The 26,613-nt window shown below is 34.5% G+C and overlaps 2 protein-coding genes across 3 annotated transcripts; one reads left to right on the forward strand and one right to left on the reverse strand.

Moving 5' to 3' along the window:
- Nucleotides 1–2,325: 2,325 nt before the first annotated feature.
- Nucleotides 2,326–5,075, forward strand: LOC110102177 (pentatricopeptide repeat-containing protein At3g14730). Its single transcript, XM_020830384.2, has one exon. The coding sequence runs from the start codon at nucleotides 2,336–2,338 to the stop codon at nucleotides 4,199–4,201; it is 1,866 nt and encodes a 621-aa protein (XP_020686043.1). The 5' UTR covers nucleotides 2,326–2,335; the 3' UTR covers nucleotides 4,202–5,075.
- Nucleotides 5,076–6,022: 947 nt separating this feature from the next.
- Nucleotides 6,023–26,022, reverse strand: LOC110102184 (U3 small nucleolar ribonucleoprotein protein IMP4). Of its 2 annotated transcripts, XM_020830394.2 has the most exons (11): nucleotides 25,872–26,022; nucleotides 25,651–25,720; nucleotides 19,746–19,912; nucleotides 19,574–19,657; nucleotides 17,606–17,715; nucleotides 17,451–17,501; nucleotides 14,428–14,571; nucleotides 14,245–14,334; nucleotides 10,062–10,168; nucleotides 7,208–7,292; nucleotides 6,023–6,355 (listed from the first exon to the last, which is right to left on the reverse strand). In XM_020830394.2, the coding sequence occupies exons 3-11, from the start codon at nucleotides 19,855–19,857 to the stop codon at nucleotides 6,257–6,259; spliced, it is 882 nt and encodes a 293-aa protein (XP_020686053.1). In that variant the 5' UTR covers nucleotides 19,858–19,912; nucleotides 25,651–25,720; nucleotides 25,872–26,022; the 3' UTR covers nucleotides 6,023–6,256. The 2 variants fall into 2 exon arrangements, with proteins under 2 accessions (XP_020686053.1, XP_020686054.1); XM_020830395.2 differs by lacking the exon at nucleotides 25,651–25,720.
- Between the last annotated feature and the right edge of the window lie 591 nt (nucleotides 26,023–26,613).

The raw sequence follows: 26,613 nt of genomic DNA on the forward strand, positions 1-26,613 counted from the left end.
AAGTTGTATTAATTGCAAGTATATGCAAGCTGCTATCCAATAAGTACATTTATCCCTTACAGCATATCAGATAGATGCGAATTGGACAACAACCAACTACCAACCAGTATACACAAAAGGATGCAACAAAAATTGCAATGTCATTTAGAAATGAATGCTAATATGCAGTGAATGCTGCAACTTCTCTACGAGCCCGTAGTCAACAACAATAATGTCTTACCGCCAACATCAGTATCTTGCATATTAAGTACACAAATGCGACCTATGAATGATGATAGTGGATACAACACAAGTACAGTGGCTCTCCTATGAGCATATTTAATAGGATTGAGGTAGATATGCAAAAAAAGAACCCATGAATTGATGATTCGTATGCAAGCGGTACCAACAGTCTGTTGTGAATGTAAACCCCGACAAACAGCTGTAGAAAGCTCATCAAGCTACAATGACCTATCTATGAATAATGATGTGCAGCTTGTAGCAAATGTTAGGTCACCCCTGCAGTCGACAACAATGAACAGATGAACAAGTGCATTGATTCACTTACAAGAAATGACATTTGATATGATACTTATGGTTAACAATAGTAGGTGTATCATGAATACGAGGGATCCCCTATGAAAATAAGTACATACAACACCTATAAGTACATGTAGGAGATATGTTTTACATAATAGTCCATATAAGGGTGATGACGTACAATGTGCAACAAATCTTAGATCATTCTTGCTATCAATAACCATCCAACAACAAAACAACTACATTGATCCTTAGCACTTGATGTCAACATGTGGATAAATATGCAAATCTACCAACAATCAACCGGTGCAACCAATGATGAATGTGTACAATAGTACTTTCCTCCTACAAACACTTACAACAACAGTGATTGAGATGTTGCGAGTACGTTGGGTATAAAAGCAACCGTAAGTATCTGCAAGATGCTGATGTACAACTAGCAAAAGACTCTAACTGCAATGTTGTGACGTGAAGCATGCAGAGTTGAATGATTCTATATAGTCAAAGAATGATTAGTTGAAAAGGTATTTCATCTCATCATTCCTGCATAGATAGCGAAGACTTCCAACAACCGCAAGTATCTGCAGACCGCCGTAAGAAACGAAATGACGATGTACTAACTAAGCCTTTGGTCTTAGCAGATTGTAGTACATTATCTATAACAAAATGACCTCATGTTGTTTAGATGTGTTTACTCAACCTCAATAAGGGTCGGCTGATTCATGGATCCGCTATCCCTAAGAATGAGAAAAGGGAACTTACATTAAAACAATGAGGTATCTTATGGAAGTTGGGTGATAATGCTACGATCCACCTATATGCAAAAGCAGGGAATCAATAGTAAAAATCACGGGCAACTAAGGCATGATGCCACACTACCGGATGTGCAAGACTCGTACGAACAGGCAGAAGGCGTCAACGAAGTCCCACGGAGTCAACAACAACAATCACTAATGCAGTCAGACACCCCTTTGCATTGCATGCGAATATTCTGAAATGCCCCTCACACATGCATTACATCATGCATGATAGATTATATAACCATTTCATCCAATATTGCATTTACATGCATGTGTGTTATATTTGTAAGCGCATTTTGGCATGCATCTGTAGGATGCATAGGATTTCATTCTAGTGTGACATTCTGACATTGCTATTGCATTTTAAAAAGACCTCTCGCATGCATTAGTGGTAAGCAGAGAATATCATTCTAGCGTGTTGATTTGATAATGCTATTGCATTTCAAAAAGACCTATGGCGTGCATGTGTAGGATGCCAAGGATTTCATACAAGCATGTCATTCCAACATCGCAATTGCATTGCAAAAATACATTCGCATGCATTTGCAATAAGCAGAGGGTTTCACTCCAATATATCATGTGACACTACAATTACATTTAAAAAAAACATATTATGTACACACGTGAATGCATCGTATGAAATGCATCCAACGACACATACTTACATAGGCTCTGACGAGAGAGTTTTAGATACATACGTGACGCCTAAGAATGATGTGCGGGTTAAGAAATAAATTTAGATTCAAATCCAATTCTCTGTCGGCAAATAAATAAAATTGCTATAAGATTTATTTAAGTTTATTTATAAGATTTATTTATCCTATTTAATTACTATTGATTAAAATTAGATTCACATCATGCTGAAGTAAATGTTTGCACTTTTAAAATATTATTATAATTCTTATTATTTGACAAAATAATAAGTTTAATGTTAATGTGACAACATAATTTCATAATAAATATCAAATACAAACCATAATGCCATAGCATGATGTATGTGCACGTTTCCAGTCCAAATGAACATAAAACCCCATTCCCTCCTCTCCCTCCCAACTAAACGGCGCACTTCTTTCTCCAGTCTCTCATCGCTCTCCTCTCATCTCTCCCTCCTTCACCACCGCGCCGCTCCCCACCACCTCCCCAAAGCCCGCGAGCTCCACGCTCTTCTCCTCACCTCCAGCCTTCTCTCCTCCTCACCCCCTGCCCTCACTTCCCTCATATCCCTCTATTCCAAATGCTGCTGCCCCGCTTCCGCCCTCTCAGCATTCTACTCTTCCCCCTCCCCTCCCAACCTCTTCGCATGGAACGCCGCCATCTCCGCCCTCTCTTCCAACACCCTCCCCGCCGACGCTCTACTACTTTTCCGCTTCCTCCGCTCCCATCCCTCCCTCTTCCCCGACCACTTCACCTTCCCCTGCGTCATCAAATCGATCTCCGACCTCGGTGACGCCGGGGATCTTAAGAATATCCACGCCCTGCTCTTCAAGTTCGGTTTAGTTTCAGATGTCTTCGCCTCAAGCGCGATGGTAAACGGTTACTTGAAATTAGGAATCGTGGACGACGCAGAGGTGGTGTTTGATGAAATTCCTGAAAAAGATGTGGTGCTTTGGAACTCCATGGTCAATGGGTTCGCGCAAATGGGGCGATTTTCGAACGCGAAAGACTATTTTCACAGAATGCTGGAGGAAGGTATGGTTCCAAGCAGGTTTACAGTGACGGGAATCCTCTCCGTGTTCACTTCTACGGCTGATTTGAATGGTGGGAGAAACATTCATGCTTTTGTTGTGAAGATTGGATACGGGTTTGATGTGGCGATTTCAAATTCTCTTATTGACCTCTACGGAAAATGTCATGATGTGGAGGAGGCGGCGGAAGTATTTGAGTCTATGTTCGAGAAAGATATATTCTCCTGGAACTCTATAATTTCCGCTTCCGAGTACTCCGCCGACCACCCGAAGGCTTTTCAGCTCTTCCGCCAAATGCTTTGCGTTGGAGTTCAGCCAGATTCCATCACAGTGGCTGCCGTCCTCCCCGCCTGTTCCCAACTGGATGCTCTGGCACATGGACGGGAGATCCATACCTACCTTCTTCGCCACGGGATCAGAGGCGATGTCTTCGTGGACAATGCTCTAATGGATATGTACGCCAAATGCGGGATGCTTGATGACGCGCGCAACGTGTTTGATGTAATGCCTAACCGAGATGTTGCGTCCTGGAACATCATAATTGATGCATATGCGTCTCACGGGCGGGGAGAGGATGCCCTAAAGCTCTTCAACGCCATGACCACTGAACCTGATGAGGTCACTTTTGTTGCAGTGTTGTCAGCATGCAGCCATTCTGGATTGATGGAAATCGGGGTGAAAATTTTTGAGCAAATGAAAGTAATGCCGGTGGCTGAGCATTACTTGTGTATGGTGGACATGTTTGGCCGGGCGGGAATGCTTGAAAAGGCCAAGGAGGTGGCTGCAGCGGCAGAGAAGGCTTGCGGGATGAAGGGGTGGAGGACGTATATTGCGGCGTGCAAGGAAAGGGGGCAGATGGAGAGGGTGGTGGAGGCGGCAGAGAGGCTAGTGGAGATGGAGCCAGAGGGGAGTGGTGCTTGGGTGATGGCTGCGAATGCATATGGGTGGGCGGGGAAGTATGAGGAGGTGGCAGAATGGAGGGGCGAGATGTGGCGGAGGGGGGTGAGGAAGGTGCCTGGGTGCAGCTGGGTTGAGGTAGCTGGCCATGGTGTGCATACTTTCATTGCAGGTGAACGGTGTCATCCGAGAGCAGAGGCCATTTATGCTGTGATTCATGAGCTTGCTGGATGGATCAGGGATGGTGGATACTTGGCTCAGGTTGGATTGAATGGACCTGGTGAGTACTGGTGGAATTAGGATTTAAGAGGGCAAAAGGGTTATCTCAAAATTTAGAAGGACAAAACTTTTATAATATGCATGATTGGAAGGGATGATTGCAAGGGAGTATAAGGGTATAATTTTTAAATTATGCTTAGATACAAAGAATTTTCTCAAATTTATGGGGCATTTGGCACGCTTTGGTTTCTTTTGGGACGGAAGCAGCTTTCAAGTATCAAAATTTTGCACTAAGAAAGCTGTTTCAAATGAAGCCTTAATCCTCCTAATTCCACTGCTGAGGAGAACTTATAAAGAAGCTGAATGCCAGCCGTGCTGGTGTTCTTGTGAGATTCACTGGCCCAATATCAGCCAATTAAGGCTGATCTCCCCTACGTAGCCACCTGGAGGGAGGGCTCAAACTTCAGTCCGAGTTGCCGCTAAGGATGAAGCAGCTAATAATTTTCTGTAAAAAGTGTTGCAGTTGATTGGCGGGAACTGTTTGCAGATCAATCAATTAACAATTTACATGGACTTAAAAGATTTAATGCCCTTTGGCTTCGCTGAGCTATTGTGAAGTCTCATGTCGTTCATTTGGGTCCGATTTGGAGGACTCTTTTCTACTGACAGTTGTTTTTTTGTTTATGAATAGAGATATGGAATAAATGTCAGTTGTCAGTGATAGCTTATCACATTATATGCAAGCAGTATTATGTACCGCTACCTCCAGATTCTCTGCCGCAGGGACTGTCATCTTTCCAGTTTATAATCCTCACTTTACACTCCAAAGCTCTTTCACAAGCAAATTCCACAATGGAGCTTGCTGCCACAGGTAGAACCACGTATTGCCTAGGGTGGACAATTGCCCAATTTTAATTCTCTTAATAATATGGATTTTTTGGTATTTTGATTTCAAGGATTTCATTAGTCTTCACATGCTGCAAATCAAGCAAGACAGCTACACTTTATATGAATATTGAAGAATAGTGTGCAAAGCAAATGAATTAATATAAATGTCTTTGCAACTCTATTGGAATAATGAATGTTAATAGAAAATTGGAACATTTTGACGATAAGATTAGAATCCAGAATGCAAGCAAATTAACTTAGATTTTGAATCTAAGGTTTCTATTAGGACGGTTTTCTTACTGCTTTCTAAAAAAAATTTTTAGTAAAAAAAATAATAATTTTTATATTAAAAAATTATTTTAAGAAGCAGTAAGAAAGTCATCCCAAACAAAGCCTAAAGCTACTCCATTGCCAGCTTTTATTGATGAACTTGGGATGCTTTGCTGGAATATAAGAGATTTCAATTCAATGTAGTTCTTAGCCCTTATTGCTTCCACATTGACTTTGCTTACCTGAATTCTAAAGTTCAATATCTTGTACTTCAGTTTATTTCTTAATTTGCATTTAGGAGGAATTGAATCTAATAATTGCCTATTTACAACTTTCTTTGGAGAAAGCAAATTTTTGCATGGTTATTAGCCTTCAATTTGTGAATCTTATGATCTACATGTAAATTCTGCAATTAATTGGATAATTCTTTTCTGATTTGAGTTATCTAAAGCTAATTTTTTAAAAATTGAATTTATGGCTCTTGAACACCAATTATTCACATATATTATTGATATGCAAATAAGTGATAAGTTTCCATCTTTGACTAGCATTGATGATCTTGCAAAATAAATCATTAAAATAAAAAAGATGTGTATCATTTAGCTTACAGGTTTATTATCATGATATTAATTTTATCAGTTGTTAGTGCTAAGTGAATAGAGCATTTTCTGTAATGAATATTATCAAGCATCAACTGCATAGTAAAATGAACGATGATTGAATCAATTATTATTTTGCACAATATATTGAAAAAATATATATTTGATTTGATTCTCAATGAAAGTACAATGCAACGTTATTAGAAATTAGTGCATTGTATTGAAAGCTGAAAATTTTTAATAGTTAACATTGTAGATGAAGCAACTCAAGTGATCTTTTTCCATCACAGTGCACATTAGGAACAATGTAACGCAAGAAATCCTAATGAAAATTCTAGAAAAATGCAAAAACGAAGAACAGCAAAGCTGCCATATTTCTTCAATTTCCAAGCAAATTCCGCTTCTTTGCAGTGTTCATGTATGGTCTTATAACCCACTCATTCTGAGCTTCACTTTGATCAACCGTCCCCAGCTTGATCTGTCACACCAAAACCAAAGAAGTTATGTATGGCATTGCGGTATTCATAAACCAGTTCATATTTGATACATGATTCTTATTTAAAAATTAGGAGCGAGAACAATCTGATTTCATGCACCGTCCAAAATCAGGCTCAAAATTAGGAGAAATTATTACGTACGAAGACCGAACATAGAGAACCGTCTGGTTTGTCTCTATGAATAGTAAAAGCGCAGTTCAAAGAGATAAAATCGAACAGTTCTCTACATCCGGTCTCCGCACTTGTAATAATCTCTCCAAAATCAGCATGTGGCCAGAATTGAGTTGATTTGAAGACAGCAGGCCTAAATCAACTTGACTTTGAGCAAGCTCAAAAACTTGATTTTTTTTTTTTCCATGGACTGATTAAAATCATTTTACATGTACTTATATGCATATTTGAATTTCAGTTTGAGCATGAGTTCCATGACCCAATGTAGTGAGAAATTTTTTTGTGCGGAGGCCGGATGCAGTATGTCGTCCAGAGACCAATCAGAATGTGCCACGTCAATGGTACTGAGCCACGGTACCAAACAGTACCGAGCCACGTTACCGAGCGAGGGGGTGACGTGGCGCATTCTAGATGGTCTCCGGACGGCGTTTGACGTCCGCATAGAATAATTAATCCAATGTACTAGGCTCAGCTCGAAGATCAAACTGCGATTAAATTAGATTGCAGCTCAACTCATTTGACTTGATTTGATCTTGATCCGAACCAAAAAAACCAATTTAATTTACAAGCTAAACTCTCAGCCTTTTAGCTAAAATAAACGAAAGCAATTAGAAACATGAAGAGTAACTCTTGAATTAAGTAAACGGAAACAAGCAACTAACCTGGAAAAGCCTAAGCTCAAAGCGAGGACCAACCTCCTTCAACTCAACTGATTTGGGGCCACCTCGTTTCTCGTAGACGTGGTGTCTGAATGTAGAAAAATAAAAAAATAAAAACAATTAGATGTGCAAGTCTCGAGCGACTGCAAGATTCTTGCTGTAATGACATACATAAAATGCATGATTTGATGATCATCAGTTGACAGACAAGTTGGATTAAGGAAATTTCTGATTCCCCTAGATTTATTCGCCACCAAAATTCATAATAAGGATTAAGTTTCCTTTCTGCAGGTGTTAGCAGAAGGCACTAATTGGGGTATGGCGTAATTAACGAAGCTGAAATTCATTTTCATCCTCAGCCAATCCACTTTCCTTGTGAAACTGCAACAACCTCGTACACCGGATGAGTCTAAAAAAGGCATTCGAGTCTAAAGTAGAAAGAAATGTAAATCAAAGCAGTAGCACTAACATATCCGTTAACGATGCTATAAATAGAATTAGGAAGGATTGATTCACCAACAGAAGGAGATGAAAGATTCAGCAGCAGACAACTAAGAGAGTGTAGCACAATAATTGGTTGATCTGAAAAATCCAGAGTTGGATTGACCCGTTTAATAAACTGATCAAATTTAAATTGTGTGTTCCCCCATTTTAAACTGGTCAGGCTGACCTACCAATCTGATTTTTTAATATTTTTTTCTTAAATTTCTTTTATTTATTGGTATAATCATTTTATTTTTTATCAATTGATCTAAAATTTATGATTAATAAGCTAATAATTTTTTTTTAAGAATGGATTAATGGATCGGGTTTGGGTTCAATTTTTTCACCCAATTAAATGGGTCAGATCAATTTCAGCCAAACATGAACCCAACTCGTTGGCCCGTTTTGACACCCCTAACCAAAATTTAAGCATACAACAACATCAAGGCTTTATCCCATTACGTGGTGTCAGTTACATGAATCATTTTTCTCCATTGTGCCCTGTTAAAAGTTAAATTTTCATTTAGATCTAATAAAGAAAGGTCATTTCTAATATTTTCTAACTAAGTCTTTTTAAGTCTATATCTATCTTTCTTAACATAAGTCAAATATAATACATCTACTTACCTAACCGAGTCATTGGAAGTCCGCCATTTTATGTGACCAATCCATCTAAGACGACTCTCTCTAATCTTATCTTCCGTAAACAAAATTCAAACATATGAGTTACAATTTGGGCTAATTTAATTAATTCAATTTAGAAAACACAAATAAATATATTAAAGTTGTTATTTGGTTGGATGTACTTGCATATCAATATCGAAACACACTTTCTAAATCCCTTAAAAATTGCAGCTAATTTTGGTCTGCTGGCAACCACAAGATCTTGGGTTCGAGCGTTGCGTATGTGATGTGTGTGTGAGTTTCAATTTCACACATGCAATGAATGAAAAGACAATCTAGTCACAAAGCATGTTTTCCATCACTGATGTACAACAACATCAAGCCTTTAAAGTATGACACATTAACTTAATACCTCTATAATTCGCACAATCTTGTGCATCACCTTTATTCTTAAAAATAGGAATTAATACGCTCATTCTCCACTCATCTGGCATCTTTTTAGTCTTCAAAATAGTATTAAAAAGTTTAGTAAGCCATGAAATTCCTTATCTCCTAAGCATTTCCACACCTCTATTGGAATATCATCAGGTCCAACAGCTTTTCCACCCTTCCTTTTCTTTAAAGCCTCTCTAACTTCAGTTTTATTAATACGCCGATAAAAACAGAAATCTTTATTTTCATTTAGGGTGCTAAGGTCATTATAGTCAATCTTATATTCACAATCTTCATTAAAAAGTTTAGCAAAATATCTCATCCATCTTTGTTGAATATCATCTTCTAAGAAAAGTATTTTTTGATCTTCATCTTTAATACACTTTACTTGAACTAAATCCTTACTACTCCTATATCTTTGTTTGGCTAACTTATACATATATCTTTCTCTCTCTTTAGTATCTAATCTATTATATAAATCACTAAAAACTAATGTCTTTGCATCGCATATTGCTTTCTTAGCATCCTTACGAGCCACTATATATATTTCTCAATTATCAGAATTTTTAAAATTAAACCAATTTTTATAACAAAGCTTCTTATTTTTAATCTTTTCTTGCACATTTGAATTCCACCACCAACTACTTTTACTATTAGGAGCTTTTCCCTTTGATACTCCAAAGATATCTTTTGCAATATTCTTAATATCACTAGCCACTTTTTTCCACATAATATTAGCATCCTCATGCACAGACAAAATCTTAAGATCTAAAATCTTATTTCCAAAAATATTTTTGTTAATATTCTTTAAATGCCCCCATCTAATCCTAGAAAATCGTTTTACTTTATTTTTTATTTTATGCCCTTTTATCTTAAAGTCCAAAACTAAGAATCGATGTTGGGTACATAAATTTTCACTCGGAATAACTTTACAATCTTTGCAATCTAAACGATTTAGTTTTCTAAGAAGAAAATAGAATGCAATAGTTACTAAAAAAGTTAGGGTAGTGATGGGTGGATGATAACAGTTGAGGAAGTCAAAATATGGTCAATGCCCCATAAATGGTACTACATACTAACTGCCGTTATCCAAGATGGTTCTTTTGAGAACCGACTCTCTTTGCAATCTCAGGTATCAAAAAGAGCAAATTCATGTACATTTCTGACATTGATGCTTCTAGTTCACCAACTAATAATTGAAGTTCATAATCGAACATTATTTCACATTCTACGCCATTGCAATACAAGCAGATGAAAATAAGTGGCTTCTAATTTCTCCGTCTTCTATTTAGGCAAAAAAAAAAAAAACAGCACCAACCTGAATGAAATGTAATCAGACCGATTAGCAAGAGTAATTATGCGCTTGGTGTCTGGCTTAGGTACTGGAAAGAGATGCTTAAGAATGTTTGCTGTTCTTTGTCCAAGCTGCAGAATATCATATTAAGAAGGTTTAATGTGTAAATATCAAGCGTCAATTTCATGTAAAAACACCGTCACATTGAAATTATAAAGAATTTAAAGCCTCAAGCACAATCTTTACAAGTACACAGTAAATTAAGAATTTGAATTACAAACATGACCTGCATGTTTTACTGTGCTTCTAGCATGATCAGAGAATGTGGCATTGGCCTTTCTGAAATTGCAAGTTGGGTAATAAGACATCTAAGAAAGCTACTTGGTCATCTGTAAGCAAGGTGGTTACATGACACTGAATATGTAATTGTGCACAGTATGGTATATAAATAATTATACAGTTATGTATGAGCATATACACACATGCCTCTATATATATATGCTACCGTTAAATAATCTATGTCAAAGATCTAAGTGAAAATAGTAGGATGAGAAATTTCATGGTACGACGCCACATTACAACAGTCAAACATCATATTATAATGCAAGTGCCACACTCAATGTAGAAGATCACCAATAGTGAAGTATGATGTGACACAAACAAAATATAAATGAGATTAAGAGGGTAAAATTTTGGAAAAAGATATACGGCAAGATTTTGAAAAAATTTGGAGAATTGAGAGAAGATGATTCCACCACTAATTTTGCCAAAATGGAGTCTATTTGATCATTTCAATGGAGAGAAATGAGAAAAAAATAGATAGAGTGCAAGCTCAATTAAATTCTCAGAAAAATACCAAAAATAAATAAAGAATTTTGGGGGAAATTCACCCCATTCATTTGTCAAAATAAGCTTCACTAGATCATTTTTTCTGCAAGTGGTCATAAATATTGTATTATTTCTTCATTGAAATTTCACTTTTATTAATTATATGTAATTTGAGCCAAGCTCATGATATGTAATGCAAGTAATCCATATCAATGTGATTCGTAACATGCTTAGTAGAAAACTCCTATATTTCGAAAGCATTATTAAGTAGGCCTCAATATTTGTGCCATATAAATGAAATATCATTTTAAGCCAAGTTCATAGAAAATCATGCTATTTGATCAATTCATGTGAATGTAAGTATAATTTCTATGAAAATTTTAAACATGGACAATTTGATGTGCTTTTCAATTTACATGCCACCTTGGTTATCCTTTTTATAAGAGCATTATTTTGAAAATAGATATTTGATATCCACAAAGCTTCTAACCATGTACTTTACCATAGAGTTTCCCTATTTTTACTAAAATAATTTAGTTAATGCTCTGTTGAAATTTTCAAATCAAATTATGATTTGACAACTGATTATTTGTAGGAACCACACACCCTTAACCATGCTTATTTCTGGCCAATGGCCATATGTCTATATAAATAAAATACATAAATATAAATCAAGGACTTCAAATATGTCCTATGAATTGAGATCTATGTAACCTAAGTTCGATGTGATCTATTACTGCTAATTACTTATAAGGGTTGGACCCTATTGCGTGTTATAAAAATAAAAACATAAAGTTTATGTGATGTGGATGTCCACTAATATTTTGCATATATTTCATACTATCTGATGGTTAACAATTAAAAATCTCATATAGCATTTGCTCACTGCTTTCTTCTCCAATTATATTTGGAATGATTCTCAATTTGTTTATTCTTGTAAATCTAGCAGTCAATTAATGAGTCAAGAAACCCGCAAAATCTCACTATTATTTTTTTTATGGATTGTGTCCATGGGCCTATTTGGTTGTGGCATAAGTTAAGCTAAGCTAAACCTTTCTGCAAGTTTAAGTCATTTGGTTGGAGATATAGATAAACTGTTCTAAGACAAGATAAGCTAAGAAAATTATTTGGTTTAAGCTAATTGTTTAGCCCATATTAAGCCCTAATTTATAATTAGGCATGAATTGCCCTTTATAAATATTAGTAAACCTTAACTAGCAAAATTTAACTTAAATTCTTGTAAGTATACTAAACTCTCTTAATTAAAATCTTTATTAATCCTAGGTTATTTTTTAGTAATCAAATTTCATTTTTAATAATTATGAGAAATTAAGTGATCAATTAATTATTCTCATATTCAATTATCATAACAAAATAGTAAAAAACCTTAATTATTTGAATAAAATCTTAATTAATTCACAATTATTCTAATAAAATAGTTATTGATTTTTTGTAAATTATTTGTTTATTAACTATTCAAGGTTTATTATGGCTAATACATGAAAAATATTTATGAACCCAATCAAAACCTTGATTAATGTTTAATTAGTCAAAATGACTTATTGCTTTATATAAATTGTTAATTAATTAATTAATTACCCTATGCTTGATTTTTATAATTTAATACTAATAATTTGTTAGTGATCTTTCATTTAGATGATTTTATAGAATTGTTGTGCTTCTAAACTTTTTTCTTAGAGGAGTGTAATTAGAATGCGAAGCAAAAATTATGTAATAATCTCACTGCAATTATAAGAATTTAACAAATAATTCTAGCAATGATTTTACTGGATATTTGAAGCAACAATATGTTATACAAATTTAGAGGCAAAAAGCGGAACTCCAAATCTAAAGTTGCAAAGCCATGGATCATCTAATAATCATCATATGCATTCTTATTAATGAACATCCCTTGCATTGGAGGCTATAAGTTGGCACATAGAACATCAACTTTTCAAGACAATTTTGAAGTTATTAAAGTTATTTTATAGATGTAGGATGTCCTAAAGGAACAACTTAAAGAATTAGATGACCTTCGATGTGGATGTATGCTTGTCGACTTTGAATGAACTAAGAATTTTTTTATACATCTAAAAAAATGTGGGGATTAGTAAAGATTTGTAGGAATTAGGTATTATCTTGTTGATTAAAAAACATAAACTCGGCAATTATCATAGAGAACAACTATGGAATTATGAGAGTACCATTATAATCTGATTCCAGCAAAAAAATTGCAGCATTTCATGAAATCAGCCTTAAATGGTTAATCAGGACAAATAAAAACACTTTGGAATGAGAATTCCAACAATTTTAAATGAGGACATTAATAAGTGCATTCACATAATTTTAAAAGCACAAAACAACAATAGATAACAGAAATGGGTAAGGAGGAAAATGACAGCTAATAGAACTACGAAATATGATATTTGGTGAAATCACTAAGCCTTTTTAATGCATACTTAACCGATACCAAACTTAGAGAAAATATACATTTCATCCATCCCAAAAATAAACTCACCACCCACACATAAATTTAATCCCTTAAATAATTTTCCCATGTGGACATTATTTATCATGAACATTAACTGCACTAACAATCACTGTTCATGTGAAGATAACTTGATATTGTTCACCATTCACAATAATTGTGAGGATATTTATTATTCACAATACCAAACGGTTGCAATGGATTGATGAAGATTGATAATAGACTCGACCATCTAGATTATTTTCTCACTCATAGTTGGCACACTTAGGCTATCATGAGAAGAAGACCTTGTTGTCGGAGACCATTGGCTCACTGATGAGAGCATCCAAGATACATTGATGAAATTTGGGTTAGGCTGTCATGAGAGGATGACCATGTTGTCGGAGCCCATTGGCTCCCTTGATGAGAGCATCCAAGAAACATAGATAAAATTTGGGTTGTATATGACAGTTTCAATGGGAATAAAGGAATCAAGGGGCTAAGCAAATGTGATAGTAGCACTGCAAGAGAGTGTAGAGCGGAATTTCTTTAAGAATTACTTTATTTTTACATAGTTATATCTCTATGGCCTCATTGGTACATGTTTTTATTCAATTTACATGGTTATCTCTATAGCCTCATCTGTACATGTTTTTATTCAATCTATACATCCTACTATTTCAAACCATGTTTATTTATCCCTATCCTCCAACCGTTTTAATATTAATTTATTGACTCAAATTGTGTTTGTAGCATACTTTTTTTAGGTTGGTCAAATCCTCAAGGTATATATCATGTCATGTCTATGCTTCATCATCCTTTAATAGCCAACTTTATGAATAAGAAAATGTGAAATGAAACAATGAAGCTAGAAAATATTCAATTTCACATATCACACAAAAAAAATTAAACCTTGGTTGTGAAGTTATCTAGAATTAGATGGGGATAAGCCTCGGACATGGTCCCTATAGCCTGCTTATCTTTAATATCATGCCTTGTGACCTGAGATGCAAAAAGAGTGTAGAAAAAAAATTACAACGGTAGAAAAATCTAAGAAAACATTAGATTTATAGATGATTGAACAATATTTCATACCACATTTAGCAATTCAAAATAAGCAGTTGGACCAAAAGGCAAATGGCAGACAATCAAACCGTCGGGTTCACCACGATGTTCATGTAATAGGATCACATCAGTGAAATCATGTGCGCGGCAAACTTCAACTATTTCTTTGATAACCTGTGAACATGAGTGTTAATAGTGTACATCTATTAAAATTTTAAGGAATAACAAAGCATTGCTGCTATAGCATGGATAACAACCCATCAGTTGTCATGAATTTAAAGAGCATGCATCAATGTTAATGTGTGAAAGCCTATATTGCAGCGATATGGGCACGGCAACACGACAATTATTGAAAATATAGGATACGGGTATGGCACGAACGAACATGGAATTATAATTTATAAATAATGCATCAAAATTAAGAAAACAATTAAGACAGATCTGTCACATGACCATTTGTCATATAAATGTCTAAAATAACCTAATTAAGAATCTAAAAAGGCTTGATCTAAGGTTTACCCATTGAGTTGGTGCAATGTGTTGAACTATCTCACAGTGGTTATAACATATAACATAATGCGCTGATCAGAGTGGTACTACACACCCACGACACTCCAGCAAAAAAATTGAAAAGAAGAAAAAAAATATAACTACATAACTTAAACCCTAGAAAAATAAAATTTTCTATTACAGTATTACCTTATCTTATTTTCGATGAAATTTCACATGATGTGAAGGACGGGTGGGCCTGCGACTGGAACTAGAGTTTCTCTCAGTTTCTCGCCGTCGACCTTAGCACTTGAGCAAGTCGAGATCGTGAACGAAGGATTGGAGGGGAACCGGTTTGTCGCCAATCATCTTCCTCGTCACTAGAGCAGAACCTTTCGCTACGCCGAAACTCGTCTCTGGAGCGAAACCCTAATCTCTATGCCTCCACCAGCATTGTGGGAACACGATTAAGCAAGATGCAGTTTAGGAGGACATGCATGTCTTATTTTTCAAATTATTATTTTATTTGGACATTCCTCTGCTATGTTTGACACGTATCTCAGCTGTGTCGGACATGTGTCCGTGTCCGACGCTACATACCTTATTAAGGCAGAGTGTTGGTGCATCATAGGCAAAAAATCTTATTATTCATTATATTATGGATACAATACACACAAACACTCGATTAAGGAAGCTCAACCAGCATTCTTGAATAATAATGAAGGGTTCTATGTAGGATTCCTAACAAAAGGAGGTTTAGTTTAAAAAAGAGTAGCAAGTAAGAAGTGCTCACAAGAGGTAATGAAGCAAAGGAGGCCAATGATGTCAAAGCAATGACAAGCAATTTAGTGTTTTCCCTCAAATTGTTTGAAAGATAGTGGATCCACTAGCCTCAACACAAAAGAGATGTCTCGAGATGCAAAGAGGTTTTCTTGTCCCAAAAGAGAATGTCTAAAGGAGAATCAAGGGACTTACAACATCTCAAGATATGATGTCGAGGGAGTGGGTCTTACCATCTATGGACTTGCACATAGAACAGGAAAATAAGTCCACTTCAATGCGGAAAATGGAGTGAAGAAAATGACCTATTCCTTATATTTTCTTAGAATTTTCTTAACAACTAGAGAAAAAAAAAATGGCTAGACTCGACTAAATACCCATAAGAGTGTATAGTGTATACCTTAACCAAATGGGTTGAGACTGAGCTAACCAAGCACTGGTCATCTTAAGGAGGAATTTAGGCCATGATGGCTTATTCAAGAAGGGTCCACTAGGCATATGGATAGACTTGTGGCCAAATCAACTAATAAATTGGTTAGATTGGATTTTGGATCAACTAAACTAAGGTTTCATTTTGGGTCAAGGCCAAGCATATTATCCTATTAAGTTAAAGAGCTAGATCCATCAACTAAGCTAAGCTGAAAAGGACATCTCCTATAGAAGCTAAGATCCTAAATCCTAAATAAGACAATCTTAGAGCTAAGGTGAACAAGCCAAGGCTGAGCCTCAAGTTTTGGGTGCCTAACAACATAATTTAGACTAGAAGACTTCAGAGGGCCAAAAGAGAAGTAAGCAACATTTACAGCTGGGATAAAAGCCCAAGGAAATGAGGGAAAAAATTGTTTTGGGTTGAATTTTGATTTTCACATAGCTTTTTTATAGGAAATTAAGCTTATTTATAGGCCAATACAACAAGGATAAGTTGTTATCCTCTTAAACTTCACAAAAAGATGAACCATGTATAAACTAGATAAGTTCAAACTAAATGATAGTTAATAGAGGTATTATAATAATCTGAATTTTAATTCAAATAAATCTTATAAAAAAATCAAATTTATCATTATCTTGCTATAATATCAAAATCAATCCAAGGGTTTAGCTTTTGGAGCCTTGCTCTCCTTTGAATGATGTATTATTGACAATTTGATAGTGTCTAAAGACTATTGGCAACATCTTCAGTCTCAACAATGTTATCAAAGAATCACAACTTTAACAAATTTCCCAGAGAAATTGGACCATCAAACATGATCTAATAGATTTGATCAATTTTTCTATAATTTGATGTCCAAATTATGATAATAATCAATATGATAAATCTCTTCTTATTAATCTCCCGATCAGTGACCAACAACAACAAGAATAAATGTTGGTAATTTTCAAATAGATGCCAAAAGCACTAAAAAAAATTATTTTGTGTTTATGTATTCCCAAAGTAAAATTTCATAAAGTAACAAAACATAACCATACATGCATGTAAATATAAAACAAAGTAACACGTCATAACTCTAAAAAATAAATTAAAATATATGTAATTTACAAATAAAAAAATATTTTTCATAGTTTATTGCTAACCACATCTTACTCCATTTTCATGGAACCAATACATCAAGAAAGCTATCTGCTTGAATTAGGCATGCATAAAACCAAAAAAAAAAAAGAACGGAAAGCAGTTATTTAACAAAAATTCTGAAATTCATACAGATATCATGTAATACATTTTCTAACTATAACACTAACGACAATATCACGAAAATAATTAAGTATGTTTGGGAAAGAATAAAAACCTGGCCACCACGATTCATCCTTGTTGCATTTGGGAAAACAATCTTTAGCTCCTAAACAAGGAAACATCAAATAAAAAGTACTTCCACTTAGGACATGAATGGAAATTTAATACATAATGAATACGTCATATCATAAAAAAAAAAAAGAACATTACCTTAACAAATTGGGTAAGAGGAGCACTTGGATTGCGAGAAGTGGTTAACAATATTTTAGGATCCTTTACGGTTGCATTAGCATACTCATCATCAATGAGAGACCTTGGAACTGTCCATAAAACAAAAATAAAGAGGTACTCAGATGCAGCAAGAACCAAGAAAAATACAAATTTAAGAGTTCATAGTAACACAAAAGACGATTCAAAATTAGCAGTTCAGAGTAGGTTCTAATGTGTGAGCATGGAACTATCTGGGGGGGTGCGGGGGCTAAAGCAGAATTTATTTATAAAAAAAATAAGAGATTTTGAATCATTAAACTTATACTTTTATATCCTTAAATTATAGTTTTCAATGAATACCAGACATAGCTTCCCAGATTTAAGTGTGCCTCTAAACACGTCATTTTTAAACTGGTACAGCCAAAATGCAAAAGCTATTTAACTAATTTTATCGGAGATTTATGATTTATAGATAGGATACTAGGTTGAATTCAATTAGACCCACTTAATGACTTGATCTGGTTCAAATTTTAGAATTGGATAGTAATTCAATTGCCAATTCAAATTGATCACTGGCCTCATGAGATATATATATTAGAAGCGATACTCTTTTAAATCCAATAGATGTAAATAAAAAAGTGTTAAATCTCAAAATTGTCCTCAACTATTCACATGCAAACAATTTAATCTCACAGTATCACATTTCTCCAACTTAACCCCTCAATTGTACAAAATTGATCCCAAATGGCCTCTCATGACCTTAACTGTAATCATTTTTTTATAGTCAAGGGAGTAAATTAAGATCAATTTTGCATCTTAATTTTCATCAATTTCTATCTGAGGGACCAATTGGGATTAATTTTGTATGGGCAAGAAGTTAAATTGGAGAAATGTAATATTACGAGCCTAAATTGGCCACAAACAACTAATTGAGGGACCATTTTGAGATTTATTTGAAGTCTAAAAAAATTAAAGCAATCTATACCCAAAATTTTCCACTATTCTAAATCAAAAGTTTTTCATCTCTCATTCTACTTTTATTTCCCCCTTCCTCCCCACCACAAAAAAAAAATGAAAAAATCATGCTTCTACAATAGGAATTAAGAAGTCAAACTTCTTTTCCACCCTCATCCTTTGTTTAAAGGATTACATCAATTCAACATGATTTACAATAAGATTCTGACATTATTCCATATGGTTGCTGCCTCCACCAAATATGCCATTGGATCGAAGCCTCCCACACTTAGTCGACTTCATTAACACCAGACCAATGTGATTCCACCAATTCAATGTTTTTGACTTTAGATGTACAACACCACCCTTGCAATAATGCCATCAAAATTCAGCTTGTTTTCATTCCACTTCAAAGATCAACCGCATCAATGCTCATGGGTCCCTTACTTCCATTACCCCTCCGCATGGCACAAGCAAAAAAGGTTATCGGATTTCAGTGATTTAGGAACCCAACTCTACATCACTCAAAATAAATCATGATGACCCAACCAAACCAACAAGATATCCTCATTGAAATTGAAGCGGTTGATCCAATACAAAACCAACCCATTTGCATTCCTACTTTTAGAGACAATTCAATTTGCACAAGTTCCGTAACACGTCACTACAATTAAAAAAAACAATTAGTGCATTGAAAATTTCTAACCATCAAATAGTATAGAAATAAGAATCATTAATCATCTATTTGACCGATAATTGATGAGGAGCATGTCTTTTGATGCGCGAGGAAAAGATCTATGACAAGAAAGTATTCATGAAAATAAGAATCACTATTTTCTATCAAATTAACTGATGGTAACAGTATGAGGGATCTGTCATATCGTTCATGAATATATTATATAATATAGCAATAACAACAACATCCCATTATCTGCCTTTATCATACTAGGTAAGCAGTTATGAATATTGCTTCTAAGTTAGATCTGAACACCCGGTAGGGTTAGTTGAACCTACCTGCAGTCTGTTCATCCTCAAGATCAATCTCTTGCCGAAGTGCTGCCTCCTCATTCCTAAGCTCAGTTGGTATTGGCTTTCCCTCTGCAGATTGAGTAACTGGCTTAGACGTTATTCAAAGATATAAATGAGAAACAAATCAAAACGAGCAAAGAGAAGCATTGAGTCATACCTTCGAGGGCTTCCCTAATCTTTCGCTTCTTCTCATAGTACTCACGTTCCTTGCCCTCTAAACTCTTCCGATAGAGATACTCTCTTCTCAACCTAATGTTCCTCCTCAACATAGATGAGGAGGAAAAGTTTCAGTGCAGGTGCAAAATTCAGGAAACTCAAGCACTTCTGTATGAACAAATTGTTAATTATTAGATTTCATTGATGCAAAGGTACCAGTGACAACTAAATGGGATGCTTGTTGGAACAAGAAAGCATATTGGAGGAAAAATAGTAAAACAAAACTAACATCAGCTAAAGACATGGGTCAAAATGAAAAGATACAGTTGAAATTGCAACCACAAAAATATGTTTCCATTGCAGAAACTAAATAAATAACTAGTTTTATGAAATTCCATGGGGAGCATCCAACAGAAATGGTTTCTAAAAAGGAAGAGATAAAGCAGAAGTTATATATAGATGAAATTCTTCAGTTTGTAAGAAAGCTCAAACAGTAATACAAAATCATTAACCAAGTAACATTTGGCACATTATGAAAATTTTGCCAGTTCGCATATCAAAAATTCAGTAGAAACTCAGTTACCATTAGGGCTCATCTAGTTGCTTGAAATTAAAAATTATGTCAAGAAAAACTATAAATTTATTGGATTGAGTTAATTGATTGGATGTAGTTAGAAATTAATAGTGATTTTAAACTCTATAAACAACTTCAAACAAATATAGTGTTTTCATTTTCAAACAAATAAAAAAGAGTGAAAATAAACCAGTACTTCTTAAAACATGTTTCATATCCTCTGGCAGGGAATGATCCTTTAGAATAAATGAACAGCAGGATAAAGATGGAAATAACACAAGATTGTGGGTATGACAAGAAGAAGGCAATTAGTCATTTACTGCTTTTAAAAAAAAATGTATTCGTCTCAATGTAAACTTGTTAATTATCCAATAAAGGCAACAAATCTGAAAGAAAATGCCAGCGCATTTTGGTGGATCCCTTGCTTAAAACATAAGAGAAGCATGCATTGATTCCCACCTTCCAGAATAGATTACAAAACAACAAACAAACAAACAAAAAAGAAACAATCACATAAATAGTGGATTTAGTCAATATTGCAAATGAAAATATTTAAGGTCATAGGATATAGATGAAATATTAGCTAAATTATTTAATAATTAGGTATCTTAGGTTTATTAATAGTTTGTTATAATAAATCATAATTAATCAATGAAGTGTTGTTCTTACTATTAATTAGTCACTAACTAGATGGAAAAAATAATTATTATAGATGTATAAAATAAAGCATAAACTAGTATTACAAGCAATTGCAGAATGACCAAGGAGTTCTCAATCAAGATAGATTTACATCAAAGATCAGCATTAAATATGTATATTTCATATTGATTACAAAGATACTCACAAGGGATATTCAAAGTAAGGTACTTAACACTTTTTTTTTTTTTTGATGATTTGGTCCATAAACGAAAACATAGAAGAATGAAGAAAATTTTTAAGAGATAAAAGAGGATTTGAATAATACATATTGAGAATATGCTATATAATTGAATAATTATAAGCCAATATTACTAAAAGATAAATTGATACATAAGCATGGTAGGTTTACATATCTTAGATTTATTATACCGAAAAATATCTCTATAGATGAATAAAAAACTTTTACAATTTCAAATAAGTGATTAATCAAAAAGTGCCTCAAGAATACTGTGTGATAACAGACTATCACGAAGATTTCAATTTAAATTTTAAAAATTATGGGTAGCCCAACAATATTATAGGGATCCAGAATTCTAGCATAAATAAGTAATTGATATAAAAACTAAGCATAACAAAATTTAGAATATTATGATGGATGTGTGATAAATTTGAAAAGAGTGAATTGAGAAATAAATGTTTCATAGATATATAGAGAGTAGCATCTATTATAGATAAAGAAACTAACATAGATTTAGGTTATTTCAGCATACACAATAAAATGTACAAAATACACTCATAAGATGAGTAGATAAAATTAACATCAAAAGATTAAAACAAAAAAAGGTAAATCAAAGGCTACTTGCAACACTCAATAGAGACAAAAGGAAAATGAAGCTGATAGGAATCCGATCTCATAGTAAAAACATCAATAAAGAAGAAAAAACATAGTAGAAATCAACGAAAAAGATTTTTATTTTGGCAAAATAAACCAAGATACAAGTTGATCTACTATTCGAGAGGTAGATCGACTCTCCACAAACCCTAATAGCCGTTAGGAACAACTCTAAAGAAAATAACAGCAAAAAACAATTCACATAATGATAAAATAAAATAACCCAATTTACATCAAGGATCAGCCTTAAGCCCATATCTTTTTGCTATAGTCATGGATGTTCTCACTAGACATTTGCAAGAGGATGTACCTTGGTGTATGCTTTTTGCTGATGATATTCTTATTGTTGATAAGACTAGAGAGGGAGTTGAAGGTAAACTTGAATTATGGAGGTCAACCTTAGAGTCTAAAGGTTTTCACTTAAGTAGATCTAAAACGGAATATATGGAGCGTAATTTTAGTAGTAATAGACCTAGTGAGGGGATTGTGACTTTGGGCGATCAAGTCATTAATAAGAGTACACGTTTTAGATATCTTGGATCTATTGTTCAGAGTGATGGTGAAATAGATGGGGATATTATCAGCAGAATTCAAGTTGGATGGTTGAAGTGGAGGAATGTATCGGGCTTGTTATGTGATAGATATGTACCCCTCAAACTTAAGGGAAAATTCTATAAGATGGTAGTTAGGCCTGCAATGCTTTAAGGTGTCGAATGTTAGCCATTAAAAGAGAAGCATAATACTAAGTTAAGTGTGGCAGAGATGAGGATGCTCAGGTGGATGAGTGGCTTTACCCTTAGAGATATGATACGAAATGAGCATATACGTGAAAAGGTTGGAGTAGCTCCAGTAGATGATAAGATTAGAGAGAGTCGCCTTAGATGATTTGGTCATATAAAAAGGCGGCCTTCCGATGACTCGGTTAGGAGAGTAGAGGTATTAGATTTAACTTGTGTTAAGAAAGGTATGGGTAGATCTAAAAAGACTTGGTTAGAAAAATATTAGGAATGACCTTTCTTTATTAGATTTAAATGAGAATTTGACTTTTAATAGGACACAATGGAGAAAAATGATTCATGTAGCCGACCCCACGTAGTGGGATAAAGGCTTAATGTTGTTGTTGTTGTTGTAACTCTAATGTAAACCTTTCTACTTCCCTTTCAAATTTGAATTCAAATAAGTCCTCTTTCACTAGAAAGTCGTTTTAATACTAGAAAGTCTGGATTCTTTGATTTCAAGAAATTTTTGTACTAAAAAGTCGTTTTAAAAAGCAACAAAGAAGCTGCCCCAAACGAAACCTTAAGCTAGTCTCTCTATTTTTAGAATGCAATGTGTTGGTTTAACCCACTTGAATGAGCTTCCTTTTATGATGTGGTGTTATTGGTAATGCAATGAATGGATTTTTGAATGCTTGGAAGTCAAAAAAAAAAAAAAATCAGCCCTCTTTCACTAAATATATCTTTTCTATCTATCACATATTGTGTAAAAATTTTTCGATTCCTTCTTTGCGAACTCTTATTCATAAGCCACAATTTCTAAAAATCTTTCGTGTGAATTGTCATATTTGAAGTAGATGGGCCATACTCGTTGTGAAGGAGACAAAGAAGGTATAAAAATTTTAATTCTTAAAACTTTTTGAAATGCAATTTGTTTTGGTTTTGAGGTAGGATTAGAACTTTTTTCTATGCTATATTTGAAATATAGACCTGAGAGTATGGCAAAAAAACAGAAACAAATCTTCGGCGTCCCTCTCCATAGAAGGAGCATTGGCCTGAGCTTCTCGCTTTGAAGGAAATGAACCAAGTTTCGTTTTTTTTTTTTTTTTTTTTTAACTTTTTGAAATGCAAAATATTTGGGTATTTAAATTTGCGGTAGTGTTTTTTTTTAATGTTTTTAATAAAACACTAATGCTCTGAAAAATTCTTGTTGAGGCTTGCTTATGATAGAACAACAACTTTTGAGTTGTGTCAAAACAGTTGATAAAGGAGTTAACAGAGTATTAATTTTGAGATGATAGATAGAATTTCGATGTTATATATGTAACTAAGAGAGTTTTTGTGTGAGATATGTAAAGAAGAGAGTTTTTTGTGCTATGTAACAAATCCCACTATAATTCATAGGTTACACCATACATTTAGTATATTCAAATGCTTTTTTCCAACGACAAATTAAAAATATATATTTGCTTCCTGTTTTGCATAGCAACTACCAATTTTCACACTATTGAAGAAAAAAAAATTAAAAAGGCACAAAAATATGTCGAACATAAGCTAGCAAGTCTAACAAGCGAGAGGGGTGACAATAACACTAACAATGATCAAGGATGAAATATGCAGAACCTTAGTTATCCCGCCGCAAACACGATGCATTAGTTTCAACTAGCAGAGATCATTGCGGATGTTGGAGAGCATGGGGTCTAGCTGCATTGGATGAAGAAGGAAGAGTACACCATTCATGGTGATTTCATCCAAGATCCAATAGAGATTGAAGATAATAAGATATGTAAAATGGCATTTTTTTGCCAATGATGTATGATGAAAATAAGAAAGCGAGCTTACTAATTATTTCTACTAGCTAGTAGGAAAAGAAGAAAGACGTACCTATAGCATCCTTATCACAATTTCCCTTTCCCATCCCTATTTATTCTAACTAGCATAAAAAGCTACTTCGCACCAACAATCATCCCTATGTCACCACTTCTCTCACAAACACTTTTCTCCTTCACATCAGCTAGTCACATTGTTCCCCAAGAAAGCTCCAATCTCAACTTCCTCGCTAGTTTAGAAGTTGCTAGGCTGCAACTAGGATTTAGTAAATCCAGTTTTAGTAAATCACGAGGTAGTTAAATCCTAAAAACTATTTGGCACAATAAAGGTTAAATTAAATCCAATTACATCTTGATAAACTGTTTGGCTGCTGATTTCAGGATTTCAGTATGTTAACTCAAACAATGTTTTAATAATAATTTTTTATCATAAAGTTAAAAAATAGTACACAACTACAACAAGATTAATTAATCATACTTATTATATATTAACATCCCAATTTTAATTAGTAAAGTATTAAACTAATGGAACACAAACTCTAATCCAGATATTTTACCAATCTAATTAGATTAATTAAAACATACTTCTTATTTATTAGTACAGTAGTAAACAATTAATTATTATAACATACTTATTATATATTAACATCCCAATCAACTATTAATCATTAAAGTAGTAAACTAAATAAGCACAACAACAACAACATCAATACCTGGGGTCGGCTAAATCATTCATGACAATGCATGAAAATCAATAGAACTAATATAAAGTCATCTTTGTTGTTGAAGGATGAATGGAACTCATTCATGATAATTATCAATTGACAAAATTAACATAATTAAGCAACATGATGAACGGTAATTCTACACATGAATACACAACTCTCCTTGGCCTATTGGTTTAGTACTTAGGCTTCCAACTAAGAGGTCCAAGGTTCGAGTCCATGTGTATGCGTTGTGTGTGTGAGTTTGCCTTAAATGGCCTAAATGTCCCAAAAAAAAAATTCTACACATGAATGAAGCATAAAAAAAATAGAACTAATGTGAAGACCCTTAATAAAGCAATCTTTCGATAGCTTCTCAACCTTCTTTATAAGGAGAAGCCCGACCAAATCAGCCATTAATAAGAGGATCCAAAGTACACGAGATGATTAATATTATGTAATAGAAAGCAATTATCAAAAGACTACCAAATACAGATCGAAAAAGCAATACAAGGGAGCACTCGCAATCTTCCTGAAATGTCGTTTTTTAACCTTTAAGGGCTGTTTGTAGCAGGATTTATACCGGATTTGAGGCGGATTGAGCGAAATCCAGCCAAACGGCCTAAAATGCAAAACCAAATCTCACGGTAAATGAAAGCCGCCCTTGACGGAAAATTACCCCTTTTTGTGGTAAATCCCATATTTCCGAAATCCTCTGATTCGGCGGATTTACGGGATTTGGCCGAAGAAGCGCGCGAAAGGGAGAAAGTTACCTTCACAGCGAACAAGCTCCCGTCGTTGCTTCCGAACAAAATGTCGTAACTTCCGATCCAACAGGAAGGGAACGTCTTCGAGGAGCGAAGTCGAACAGCGACGAAGGAGACCAGCGACGACGAAGAAATAAAGGGAAAGGGCAAACCCCAGGCGTAGGATATGTAAATAAAGTCGCAAATAGTAGAAGATATATTTAAAATGAGTAAATTAATTTTAATAAATAATATTTATTAATTTATTAAATATTAATTCATGGAAATTAATATTTTTATAATTTATTTTAATGAAAATTATTATTTTTAATTAATTTCACAGCCAGCGAGTTCCCGTTGTTGCTTCCGATTAAAATGTCGCAACTTCTGATCAGCGTCGTGGAAGGAGCGGAGTCCAACAGCCACGAAGTAGCCAAAGAACGGACTCGTGCAAAACTCTGCACCCCATGAGAGGGCAAATTATTGGGTCAGGTGACCGGAGCCAAAAGATAAGTTCGGACAGCCAATAAAAATTTGCCGCGTCACCTTGCGCTTTAGTTGCGCTTTTTGACTTGCGCTTTAGTTGCGCTTTGGTTGCGCTTTAGTTGCGCTTTGGTTGCGCTTTAGTTGCGCTTTGGTTGCGCTTTAGTTGCGCTTTGGTTGCGCTTTAGTTGCGCTTTGGTTGCGCTTTAGTTGCGCTTTAGTTGCGCTAATTTTAAAATAATATTTTATTATTATCCGAACCTATCTCTGCGTTCGGTCACCTGAC

Source organism: Dendrobium catenatum, unplaced genomic scaffold, assembly GCF_001605985.2.
Source record: "Dendrobium catenatum unplaced genomic scaffold, ASM160598v2 fragScaff_scaffold_156, whole genome shotgun sequence".
NCBI lineage: Eukaryota > Viridiplantae > Streptophyta > Magnoliopsida > Asparagales > Orchidaceae > Dendrobium > Dendrobium catenatum.